At 36.4% G+C, this 13,718-nt stretch overlaps 1 protein-coding gene across 6 annotated transcripts in view; it reads right to left on the bottom strand.

The window, feature by feature from the left end:
* SPOPL (speckle type BTB/POZ protein like) overlaps positions 1-13,718 on the bottom strand; it is a 66,048-nt gene that overhangs the window by 19,141 nt on the left and 33,189 nt on the right. For 5 of the 6 annotated variants that reach the window (XR_002823857.1, XR_002823858.1, XR_002823859.1 and 2 more), the window contains 4 exons: positions 5,902-6,030; positions 5,608-5,729; positions 5,177-5,328; positions 3,527-3,654 (listed from right to left, as the gene is read on the bottom strand). Coding sequence is in view for 3 of the 6 variants with exons in the window: in XM_023730208.1 (XP_023585976.1) it covers positions 3,527-3,654; positions 5,177-5,328; positions 5,608-5,729; positions 5,902-5,979 (480 nt within the window). In the remaining 3 variants the exon portion in view is untranslated. Of the gene's footprint in view, positions 1-3,526; positions 3,655-5,176; positions 5,329-5,607; positions 5,730-5,901; positions 6,031-13,718 lie in introns of those variants that run through there. The other variant, XM_023730209.1, reaches the window with a different exon arrangement.

The raw sequence follows: 13,718 nt of genomic DNA, 5'->3' as shown, positions 1-13,718 counted from the left end.
ATAAAAGGCTAAAAAAATTAAACAGACATTATCAGGCACAGATAGTGATAATGTTAGATACATATTTTGTATAAGCAATCATAATTCAAAAGGCTTTTATTACTGACATATACATCTACATATACAACCATAAATTTTGACCAAGACACATAATTAACATTTCACACACCAAAGAGTATTCAAGGGACTATTACTTATAGTAGAAATTTAATGATCTAATTAAAAATCAATATATACTAAATTCTTGATATCTATGATTAAGAAACAATTCAGTCTTTGCTTAAGGTAAAAATTTAGTTTTCTCTATTACGTATTTAAATACAGGTACGAAACATTTTGTTTCAATGAACCTAGAATGAAAAATTCAGAAAAAAGGCTGACATTCTTTCCTGAGGTTAAATTTGCTTTTCTTTCATAATAAAAAAAATCTTGGTTTCCTCCAGTGTGGAACTAAGGTTCCCATTTTTAAACATCTGAATTCTTCAAACTGGTTCTGAAAGCTGGGAATTCCCAAAGCTGCATGGTACTACAATTTCTCCATTCTAATCAACTACCTAATCTTCTCCCCGACCCAAACGCACACACACCAGCTCCAAAGGAGAGAACTTTTAACAGTCCAACTTCATTGTTTTCTAGAATAATGGGTCCCAGACTTTGAATTTTATAGATAGAAATCATTCTTTAAAATTTAGGTGACAGGAGCAACACTGTCACCTTTTCATTGTGCGAAGAAAGGGCCTTTCGGTGAATAAAGCATCATCCACTATCACAAGTATTTTAAAACAAAGGCTATCTTAGCAAAAGAAAAATAGGATGGAAAAAAAGATGTGTCCTTAAAAATGAATTAGCTTATTTACCTTTATAAAAAACACATTATATGTATATTATCTGTGCATATATATTGTTTCTATCTATCATGAAATGGCATGGGTCTGCAGACTAGTATTTAAAATATTTTTTATTTCAAAAGACGAATTAATCTAAAGAGTTTTGTACTTTTTCCTATTTATTCCTCAATTCCTGTTTTCTACATCACTTTGTGGGAGAGAGGGCAGAATTCTAAGTGCTAGAAATCTGTTTACCTTTGGCAATTTGAAACACTGTGTGGAACTTGCAAGATTAAGCTAGGTCTTGCACAGAAAGGGTAGCAGCAAACTGCCTTACCTGTCTACAGCACCACTTGCAGGGGAGGGGGAGGAGGCAGTTCTTTAGGTAGGCTCAGTGCAACGCTTCCTCCTCTTCTGCAAGCAGTGCAGGAGACGCTGCAGAAGGAAGGGGCATCCATGAGAGTGGTGGAAGAGATGATGGAGGGCGTGAGGAATGTTTGCTAAAAGTACTTTTTGCCCAACTGCGCTAAATATGGTGCCGAGGGTATAAATATGTACAGCAGTAAAAAGATGCATGTTTCAGGATCCAAAACTGAGTCTGATCAATCCCAGCTTAAAATTGTTTGTCATGATGGGTTATCTTACTAGGGTCACTAGCATGTAGCATCTAGCATATGGATACCAAGCATACTTCAAAAATATATATCAAAAAAAGGTTCTTAAACTTAATTTCAGCCTTAATTCTGAATTTCTTAGTCATCTAGGTTCCAATAATATATGCTAAGAAAAATAGCTGTAAATACTATCTCAGTTCTAAAAAAAGGAGTATTTTCTAAAGATGTTCATTCACTAATAACTTTTGCTGCACTAGTTTTCTTTAAATTGGGTTAAATATTAAATAACTTTAAATTAAGGTCCTTTAAATTCTAACATAACATGATTTTAAAAAATTAACACTTTGAAAGTTAAGATAACTGCTAAAATTCAGGGAGTTTCTACATTAAGGATGCTAAAAATTTTAAACAGCATAAACGATAATGAACTATATTTATTTAGAATACTACTGAGAATATCTGTCTATTGGCAACAAATGCTCCCTTCCTCCCCCCCAAATCATTTAATGATAAGTCCTATTCAAGACACTTGTATATGGTTTATGAGCCAAATAACTGTATTCATAATAAAGTCATCATACAGTTCGTTTAACCTGTCTAAGTGAAAATAAGATGCACTCTATTTGCACTATGTAATCTTCAGGGCCATATTTCAATTATTATTCTGACACAAAATAATGACATACAATTAAGTTGTAATCTTGCCAGGCAAATTTTACACACTTCCTATGAAGAGATTAAAGCTACCTAAGTAGCAGTGAAGGAAATTAGCAGGCTTCCAAGACACTCATCTGTCCACAATAACCTTTTGAAATCTAACATTGAGTTTACTGGGTCATAACCATTTCCATTGTTTTCAACAATTCACTACCACTATGTTACTAACACATACTCTCTATAAACTGTATTGGTAATATAATAATCTTTGAATCACTGCAAAGATGAATCTCAAAAATTTGTAGAGCTAAAACCACTTCATGATACTAATGACAGAAGCAAAACAAACCTTTAAATTAAGAAAAATCTTCAGTGTAAATTATTTGATAGGGCAATGCTGCTAACTTCCAAAATATGACACTTTGTGCACATAAATACCCCTCATAAATTTGTAACTGACACGGGCATATCTCAAAAATTTGAGAAACTACTTATTAGAATAAAAAACAAAAACCTGTTGCTGTGTAGTCGACTCCAACTCATAGCAACCCTACAGGACAGAGGAGAACTGCAACATAGAGTTTCCAAAGCTATAATCTTTATGGAAGCATAACGTCACATCTTTCTCCCACAGAATAGGTCAAATCACCGACCTTTCGGTTAGCAGTCAAGCGCTTTAATCAGTGCGCCATGCAGCCTCCTTATCTCTTAGAATACTAACATTTGATTAATCAAATTACTTGAATTAACAAAAGCTTCCCCAATCTTCCTTAGGTACTTTTCATTACCATTCACATATGGATTCAAACTGATAAACTTTGAGTAAAAGTTTTTAATACAATCAATCTGAATATGACAAACATATTGACTATATGTTATTCAGAATGAAGAAGAAATTTGGAAATTTTCATATATAAAGATATGCATATTCGTAGTCTTTTCAAAAGGAAGAAGTATTTAATATATGGTAGTATAACTGCAGGAGCCCTGTTGGCGCAATGTTAAGCACTTGGCTGTTAACCAAATGGTTGGTGGTTCGAATCCCTCAGCTGCTCCGCAGGAGAAAAGACCTGGCAATCTGCTCCTGTAAAGATTACAGCCTAGGAAACCCTAGAGGAAGTTCTACCCTGTCCTACAGGGTAGCTATGAGTCAGAGTTGATTCAATAGCACACAATAATAGTACGACGGCATTTACAATTAATAGCTAGAGATATGACAGAATTTTTTCAATAACTAATTTCCAACTGGACTACTATATTGATCTATAAGACACAATCTAGTCAGCTTTTTTAGTCAAGCATTTACAAATGAAACTTTATTCACATACCAATTAATTTTTAAATTACACCCAATATTATTCCAGTTTATACTTTTCCTAAACCACTAAAGTTAACCACGGAATTCCTTAAACGAAAAAATGTACCCACCTCACAAAATAATGTAAGCTTGTCATCTGGTAAAAGACCATTAGCTTCATCAAGCAAAAAATCCCTTCTAATGAATTTTTTAAAACCCCAGTCCTTCCCTTGCACAAATCGATACGCTCTTTGGCTTTCTGGTGGAAAACAGAATAGAAGTTTAAATAAAGCAAGTATTCAAGAAGCATTTTTTTAATGATAACACAGTTGAATAAAACACGCAAAAAACCGGGACGGGCCAATACATCCATCATAAAAATTATGTATATGTGTGTTCATAAATGAATGTCATAAAAGGCAGGCAGCACCAGATCACTCCACATTACTACTCAAATTTTGGCCATCATCAATGAGCTCAATTTTAGATTTCTGCATCTCTAAAGAGATGAAAAACCAGATCAAATCTCATGGAGAAGGAAGAGATCTTTCTTAACAATCTAGGTCCTTGAAGACAATGAAGTATGAGCAAAAACACTGGCACAGGCATACTGGTTATCGTCTCATATCAGAACCCTATTAGATCTACACCGCTCATTTCCTGCTTCTCCCTTTAAAAATGGATGCTTGAAATCACTGAAGTATCCTTTAAGCTTTCCTGGGACACCCATACCAATGATTTAAGTTTTAATGGACTACAGAAAAAACCATTAAGTGGTGAAAAAGTTAAAGTCTCCTTAGCATTCTTATGTCTCTACATATAATCCCTTAATCCTCCCAAAAAATTTCCATAAAAGTCCAAATCACACTTTTAGTATAATTTTGTAAAGGATTTAATAACTAAAGTAAATGTTACAATTGCCTAACATGCTGCATAATATCTGTATACTCTGAAATAAACAAAATAATCCAGAGAAAGTATTCACTATCCATTATACAAATAATAAAATGGAGGTGGAAAACTAGCAGTAAGCCTAATTCTGACACACTCCATTATCTTAAAGGTGAGACAATGTGAAAATATTTATTACTTTGGTAATAAAAAATATTATTTTTGAAAATGTGTGTGGAGTAGGTTTTCTGTGACAAAAAATTGCTTGTTTCTGTGATTCACTTCTAGAAAACATGTAAAATTTAACATGGCAGTTGATGATGTATTTCCCTACTATGCACATTCTATACTTCTTACAGTGCTCTTCTATGATGAAGTTCCAGGTTACATCATTTCAGCTGGCTAGATTTGTGACTAAGAAAAACTGCCTTTCAGTCAGTATTTCGTTCACTGCTCAAAAAAATTCTATCATCAAAACATCAGGATATTCTATCTCCTTTAGCATTACTCTTCAGATTTTATTACCTGGCAAAAATAGCAAGGAAGAAGAGAAATATTTCTTGAACACCTATTAAATGCCAATCATTGAACCAGGCACCTTGCCCTAACAGCAGCTATTTTTTCCAAGCAACAAATGAATGTCATTTTAGGGCATGAAAGAGTTAAATTTTATATCGTTTTAAAAGGTCTCGTGAAGTCCAAGATTTATAAAAACAACTACATCTCTACGCTGGCATTTAAAACTAATTAGATATTGGCCAAATCAAATGTTTTAAGTAAAGCAAATTTTGGTGGAAAAAAAAAAAATGCCCCGATTTTCTTGGTAAAGTGCAGAAGTCACATGACATAGTTACACAGAGACTTCTTCACTCAGTTTGCAAATCACTTACCCATTGCTTTTGTTTCTTCCCTTTTAGCATTCAGAAGGGAAAATTTGAATTTTGCTCGAACTTCACTTTTTGGGCAGCTGACTAAAAGCAAATATAAGGACAAGTAGTCTTTACTTTCATCATCTAATCCCTTTGGATTTACCCTCAGGCACCTAAAATAAAACAACAAGCTCACATGGAGGAATATAATACTTTAAGTGTTCAAAATAAGAGAGGCAATACTGAAATCATTCATTAAATAATATCACAAAGAGTGCTCCTGGCAATCAACACACCCACAATTCTTTACAATTCTCTATATTCCTAGGAACTTATTACCAATCTAACATAAAATTAAACGAATATCCACTCAGGAACAATTAACAGCAACAAAACCATAAAGCAGCTTATGAGAACAACAAAAACAACAAACATAAAAACAAAAATCTTACCATTTCATTTTGTCATTTGGGCCAGATGAAAATGTTGAACTTTTTAACACTTCACCCATTTCCTCTCGACAAAAACTGAAGTTATTAATGGTCCACATGTAGGAAAACTTTACCACTTTAACCTAAGAGATTCAGAAAACCATTTTTAATAATGACTTTTATGTTTTTTAACTTGTTACATCCCATACTTTTCTAGCATTTCTAATAACTTGCCATGAGTTTCACAGTAATATTCTCAAAACAGTAAAAAATTTATAAGTGACATATAAAAAAGGCATTTTCAATAGCATGTACCTGTGTATAACACCAGCTTTCTGCTATAGGACCAGCAGACATGTCTCCAGGTAGAGGTGGGGTGGGTTCCCGAGACATTGCCACTTTATTGCAGTCTTTTAGGATTTATTCAGTATCTGAGTACTTTACCTACAAAAAAAGAAGTTCCATTTACAGATCAAAAAGTTTAACTGACTGAACCAAGATGCACAAAGTATTTAAACAGTCATGAAACAATTACTTTTCCCAAATTAGATTATAAAGGAACAATTGAGGACTTAACACTTTAATAATTTTTAAGAAATGCAATCATGAGCCTTTGTGACATATAACACTTGAAATCTAAGTAACAAAAATTAAGATTTGTAGATAATAAATTATATTACCAAGGCATACTTTCCAAAGTATTACAAATCAAATACAACATATAGCTTAGTAGTATGATCATAAACATAAAATCACAAGACAAGATGGAAGCTTAATGACAGCAAATAATAATACTGATTCACCTTCCTTCACCTTTTCATTGACATATTCATGAAAACCAAAAGCCCTGAAAACTACAAATACAATTATTCATATGTCAAGATCTCAGAACTTCTCACCAACTAAAACACAGAATGGGCAATGCTCTGTAAGAATAATAATATAGATTTCCATAAGAGTCTACCTCTACTTCAGACAGAAAGGTTCTTGGTAAGACTTCATCCCTATCAGAGTGCTTCCGACTGAGATCAACCATAAATTACCTTCCAGTAAGCTGTTCTTGTACTACATCCATTTGGACACATAATTAATTCCTCATAACCTCTCCAGAGCATTAACGACTATATGATGATGTTTTGCAACTTGGAAAGTCTATAAATGAAAGAAGTGAAATCAGAAAGAGCTACATAAGTAGTGTACTTTGTAGGAGTAGAGGGTTTTCAGATCATAGCCTAACATAATGACTCAAGTCTGGAGAACCCTCTTATCATTTAAGAATAAATGGAAGAAGAAAAACACGAGTCCCATGGGGGTGGGGGTGGGGCTACTAGGCAAAGGGGAGAACGTTATCCAAAATGCAGAAAAAACATTTCCTCTGACTATACTCGATGAAACAGTAGTGTGAGATGAGAAAACGATTAAAGAAAGTTGCCTGAAAGATACATAGAAATAAAAAGAGTTAGAAAAGGTATTAAAAAAAGCTTAGAATGAAGACAAATATTAAAAATGCACTAGAAATAAGGGATGTATTCACCACTGGAAAAAAAACTAAAATAGCATAAAGTTCTCCCAGAATCAGAGAAAAATGATAAAGAAAACAACAAAGGATATCATTACAGATATAGAAGACAGAGACCAAAATCAGAGCTACTGAACAGAAGATTGCTCCAGAATAAAGAACCAAAACAAACGGAAAAGTACATTTATAATCAAAAATAACAGAAGCTGAAATCTCCTGAGGTGAATAAAGAGCTTGGTCGATAGTCTGAATGAGAGCCATAATAATCAATCACAATAAGAGACCATCACTCAGATATATTTCTGTGAAACACAAAATGAGACGAAAAAAAAAATCCCTACGAGTATATATGCTCCTTTAAAGGAACAAACATCAAGATGGTCCATCTTTCTACTCAACACTAAAAGCCTGAAGAAAACAGGATCATTACTACTGAGTTACCAGGGGAAAGAGAAGTAGCACAAGGATTCTACACCTTATCATTTTTTCCTCATGTTTAAAGCAGGAAAATACATTTCCAGATGTGCAAGACATGTATACCACTCCCATAACTATTTGGCAGGGAGGATGAAAACATTCAAGTTATCTTCCAGCCAAAGACAGATGAATCAAAAGGAAAAACAAAATCTTCATAATGGAGAGGTTCTGACTTTTATACCCCTGAACATGTTCAAGGAGCACTGATGGTACAGTGGTTAAGCACTTGGCTGCTAACTGAAAGGTCAGTGGTTTGAATCCACCAGCCTGCTCCACGGGAGAAAGATGTGGCTGTCTGCTTCTGTAAAGATTTACAGTCTTGGAAACCCTATGGGCAGTTCCACTCTGTCCTATAGGGTCACTATGAGTCGGAATCGACTCGACGGCAGTGGGTGGGAATATGTGCAACAAATCCATAATGTTTTGAAACTGAATGGATATGTCAAAGATAGTTCTAAAACATCATGACAAAATAAATCAAATGAATAAAATATTAAGTAAAACTATGAAATAACAGTTTTTCTTGAGGCAAGACTTCAAGCATGCCAAGGACTTAACTTTGGAATACATAAATGAAAGGGAGACACTTCTCTGATCCTTACAATCAAAAAACAGTTGATTCAAATCAGAAGCCATGTGTTGTAAATAAAATCACCGACTTATATAAGACTTAGTTCAAAGGAAGAATACCTGCCAAATTAATTACAATTCATTTATCCACAAGTATTTATTAAGTAGGTACTTTTTATTATATTCTTCAAGCACAGGAAACATGTTAGTGAAAAAACATAAAACAAATAAACGTCTGTTTTTTAACTTAATAAGGTGAGACAAAATTAAAAGAAAGTAAAAGAAATAAGATAGCGAGTAATCACTACTCAAAAAGTCACTAGAAACCAAAAACTCATTGCCGTTGAGTTGATTCTGACTCACAGCAACCCTATAGGACAGAGTAGAACTGCCGCATAGAGTTTCCAAGGAGTGGGTGGTGGATTTGAACTGTCAACCTTTTGGTTAGCAGGTGAGCTCTTAACCACTGTGACACCAGAGCTCCTAGGAGGCACAAACAGTATACACTTGACTGCTAACCTAAAGGTTGACAGTGGTACAGTGGAAGAAAAGGCCTGGTAATCTGCATACATTAAGATTACAGCCATGAAAACCCTATAGGACAGTTCTTCTCCGTTAACACATAGGGTCACCAAGAGTAGGAATCGATGTGATGGCAACTTACAATGGCTATGCAAAAGCTAAAAATTCACTTGGGTAATAGGCTTCCCTGAAAGGTTGATGTTTGGGTTGAGAACTAAAAGATGAGAAAACAGCAGAGCAGAGTCAAGGGAAGGTCTGTAAGGAAGGGAAGAGTAAGAACAGTAAAGTCCCTAGGACAGGAAAGAATGTTAAGACAATTTCAGGGGAAAAAAGGAGTTCAATGTGGTTGAAGTTACCGAGAATTTTGAGTAGGGAAACGACAGTGTAATTTTGATTGTAGTAAGATCAGATTGACAGCCTTTCAGAGAATGGCAACAGGGGATGGGGAAGAACAAAACGAAGAAAACAAGTTAGGAGGTTATCAAAGTAGTCTGGCAAGATAATATGGTGACAGACTAATATGGTATGACATTGGAAATGGAAGAAGTGGTACCAGGATTGAAGAAAATATTTTAGAATCAAAAGAATTTGTGATGGGAGGGCAGCAACGGGGAGGACAGCAATGCCAAATACTAAAGGTGGGGAAGACTGAGACAGATAGAGTAATTTTTTGGTGGGTAGGAAAATTTGATTTCAATTAAGTAATCAGAAAATACTTCTAATGGAAAACAATTTCAAAAATTAACCCTTTATGATCACATTGTTTACGTAATTTCCCTTTTCAAGTGATGTACCACACTGAGCTGGGAAATCTGCAAACTAGTCAGGCAACAAAGTCAGGATAACATTGGAAATATTCTATCAGGAGCCCTTAAAAGTCACAATCAGCATTAAAGGAGGGATGAAAAAGAGCGAATATTCCTTAATTAAACAGCATCAAGAATAGAGGAAATAAATGATGGAAGAAAACAGTGCCTTAAGAAAAGTGAATACACAATACACTTCAGCGGCACTGCACACTAATTGTCACTTTAACAAGAATTATTCACTGTAGTTGTGATTCAGTGGCAGAATTCTCCCCTTTTATGCAGGGGACCTGGGCTCAATTCCCAATCAATGTACCTCAAGTGCAGTAGAGGCTTTCACGTTACTGGGATGTTCAACATGTTTCAGCGGAGCTTCCAGACTAAGACATGCTAGGATAAAATGCCTGGCAATCTACTTCTGAAAAATCAGCCAGTGAAAACCCTATAAATCACAATAGTCCAGTACCACTGTGCATAGGGTCACCATGAGTTGGGGGAAGAACTGATGACAGCTAACAATAACACATAAAAAGTAGGTACTGGACTTCGGGCAACATTGCGCTATAGTCAGAAGCTCCACGCCATCCCTCTGAAGCAAAGATCAGAAAAACTAAGTCAAACAGAATCACACATCAATCCTGAAACTCTCAGCATCAAATGAAGAGATAAAGAACTCAGCCAAGCACTGAATGGAATAAGAAACTGACAGAGAACAGAGAGATAAACATGCAGAGGTCCCCTATCAACTGCCACAGCACAGATCCGCCATCTGGGACAACTATTGGAGATCAGTGAACTGGGGGTATGAGAAAGCAGCTTCACAGAGATTCCATCAGGAGACAGAACAACCGGTAAGCAGTGATATAGGCCTTCCCACCCCCCCCCACCCTTCTTCACCAACACTTCTGCTTCCTGCAGCCACAGTCTCTTGGCCAGGAAGCACCAGCTTCACCCTGGTGTCACTAGGATTCCACCCGCCCGCACTGGCCAGCTCCCTGAGTGCCTTTTGTTGGCTGTTGGTGTTGTTTTTTCCGGCTTCTTTAGATTTCTTCGGTATCTCTCACCACCTCCCCCTCCTTTCTCTCAAATACCTGGCTCTGTGTGCCATCTTTGCTTCTTCCTGAAAGTCTGCAAAACACCACTCGACTGTGAAACTGCTTCCCAGACTGTGCCGTCACGCTGGTGGGACCCCCGGGGCTTTTTTCTTTGTTAGTTTGCTCTGATTTGTTCTGTTTTGATTTGTTTGTTTTCTTTTTCTTTCCTAGGGTGGGAGCCCATTCTAGCCGGACAGTACTGCGTGGCTTGGAAGATACTCCCTTACTCAGTGCAGACGCACAGGGACATCTCTGGGGGCACTTCTTTTTTCTTTTTTTGGTTTTGTTCTTTTTTGTTTGTTTTTGGGGTTTTTTTGTTCCTTTGTTTTGTTTTCTTCTCTCTTATTCCCCTTTCATCTTTCTTCATTTCCAGTTTCTCGATTTATTCATTTTTTTTATTTTACCCTTTTGTTTTTATTTTTGTTTTTCCCCATTTCTCAATCTCTCATCTCTCCACTCCAACAGCAAGCTCCCTTAGCACTCTTTTTTGTTTGTGTGTATGTTTTTGGCTCCTGTTCCTCTCTCCTCTCTCTCATCTTTCCCATACCCATCTTAGCTCCACACACCACAATCTACCACCTCCTTCCTGCCTACCCACACCGTGCACTGAACATCACACTCCCAAGCAGCACAGGTACAGCCTGCTGGAACCTGCCCTGCACTGATTCCCAGTCCGCATGGTCAGCCCTGGTATGTGCCACCAACAACCCATCCCAGCAACTCCCCTTCAGCTGGACCTGCCCTGCTGTACCATACCTGAGTGACTGACCCTGCCCATGGAGAAGGGTTAGTCAGATGAGCAAACAAAGAACACACAGCCCGCCTGCTCAGACATAACCAAATAAAACAAAAAAGCAGGACGAAACAATCTACAATCAATAAACAAAGAAAATAACCACTGAATGCCCTGAAGACAGCAGAAAATATCAAAACATTTACAAAAACAGGACAGGATGGTTCCAGTAGGCATCCAAAATAAAACACCAGATGACCTTCCAGCAGAAGAAAAGGGACTACACCTAACTGATAGGGAATTCAAATCCCTAATATTCAGAATTATCCAAAAGTTGAAGCAAAAAGCAGATAAAAATGAGGAAAAAATAGACAAATTCATGGAAAAGGCAGACAAATTCATGGAAAATACAGACGAACAAATGGAACAATTCAAGAAAATAATACACAAACAAAACACTAAAATAAATTCACAACTAGAAATCATACAAGAACAACAATTAGAAATCCAGAAGAGAAACAACAAGATTTCAGGAATAGGCAGTATCATGGAAGGGCTGAGGAGCAGGTTTGAAATGATGGAAGACAGTATCAGCAAAATTGAAGACAAACACTTGGATACAACTCTGTTTGAGGAAAAATCAGAAAAAAGAATGAAGAAAAATGAGGAAACCTTGAGAATTATGTGGGATGCAATAGAAGACAAAAATCTGTGAGTGATCGGAGTTCCAGAACAGGGGGAGAAAACAGAAAACACAGAGGATCACTGAAGAATTGTTGACAGAAAACTTCCCCAATATCATGAAAGATGAAAAGCTGACCATTCAAGAAGCTCAATGAACACCATATAGGTTAAACCCCAAAAGACAGTCACCAAGGCATATCATAATCACACTCAATAAAACAAAAGACAAACAAAGAATCCTGAGAGCAGCTCAAGAAAAAACAAAAAATCACATACAAAGGAGAAACAATAAGACTAAGCTCGGATTATTCGGCAGAAACCATGTAGGCAAGAAGGCAATGGGATGAAATGTATAAAACCTTGAAAGAAAAAAACTGCCAGCCAAGAATAACATATCCTGCAAAACTCTTGTTCAAATGTGATGGTGAAATTAGGTCATTTCCAGATAAACAGAAATTAAGGAACTATGTAAAAACCAAACCAAACTTACAAAACTTTTTAAAGGGAGTCCTTCGATCTGAGAACAAACAACATCAGACCGCAGGCTGAATATAGGACACAGGATTGTACTAGCCAGATACCAACCTAGGAAATGAACTCTTAAGGACTATGCAGAACCAAAAGAATTACAACAGGGAACCAGAGAGGTTAATCTGTAAATGACAACAGCATCAGAACAATAAAAGAGGGAATAAACAGTGTAGGTAGAGAACCTTCTAATGGACAGGAAGGCAAGGTGATACCAAGTAATAACAGACTGGTTCTAATCTAGGAAGATAAGGGTAAATTTCAAGGTAAACACAAAGAAAGTTAACCAACCTACTCATCAAAATAAAGACGAAAAACATAGTCTCAGTAAAAACAAAACCTACAAAAAACAAAAGAAATGAAAAAAAAATCCAAAACAAAAGAAACTCAGCGCAGGAGAGTAAGAGGAACAAAGAAAACATCAGCACCACAAAAAAAAAAAGCACTACAAAACGCAATCCCACTCCTAGGAATATACCCTAGAGAAATAAGAGCCATCACACAAATAGACATATGCACAGCTATATTCATTGCAGCACTGTTCACAATAGCAAAAAGATGGAAACAACCTAAATGCTCATCAACAGATGAATGGATAAACAAACTATAGTACACACAAACAATGCAGTATTATGCAACGGTAAAGAACAATGATGAATCTGTGAAGCATCTCATAACATGGATGAAACTGGAGAACATTATGCCAAGTAAAATCAGTCAATCACAAAAGAACAAATATTTTATGAGACCTCCACAGTAAAAAACTCATGTAAAAGTTTACACACAAAAAGGAACAATGTTTGTTGGTTACAAGGGATGGGAGGGGTTGCGGGGGCACTAAATAGACAATAGATAAGTGGCAACTTTGGTGAAGGGTAAGACAGTACATAATACTGGGGAAGCCAATACAATTTGTACAAGGAAAGGTCATGGAAGCCCCATAGACACTTCCAAACTCCCTGAGGGACTGAATTGCTGGGCAGAGGGCTGTGGGGACTATGGTCTTGGGGAACATCTAGCTCAACTGGCATAACACAATTTATAAAGACAATGTTCTACATTCTACCTTTGTGAGTAGCGTCTGGGGTCTTAAAAGCTAGTGAGCAGCCATCTAAGATACTCCATTGGTCTCACCCCTTCGGGAGCAAGGGAGAATGAAGAGAACAAGATACAAGGAAAAGATCAGTCCAAAAGACTAA

Source organism: Trichechus manatus, unplaced genomic scaffold (genome assembly GCF_000243295.1).
Source record: "Trichechus manatus latirostris isolate Lorelei unplaced genomic scaffold, TriManLat1.0 scaffold00033, whole genome shotgun sequence".
NCBI classification, from domain to species: Eukaryota; Metazoa; Chordata; class Mammalia; order Sirenia; family Trichechidae; genus Trichechus; species Trichechus manatus.
The sequence above is the reverse complement of the archived record's forward strand: the minus strand, read 5'-3'. Positions and strand labels throughout refer to the sequence as shown.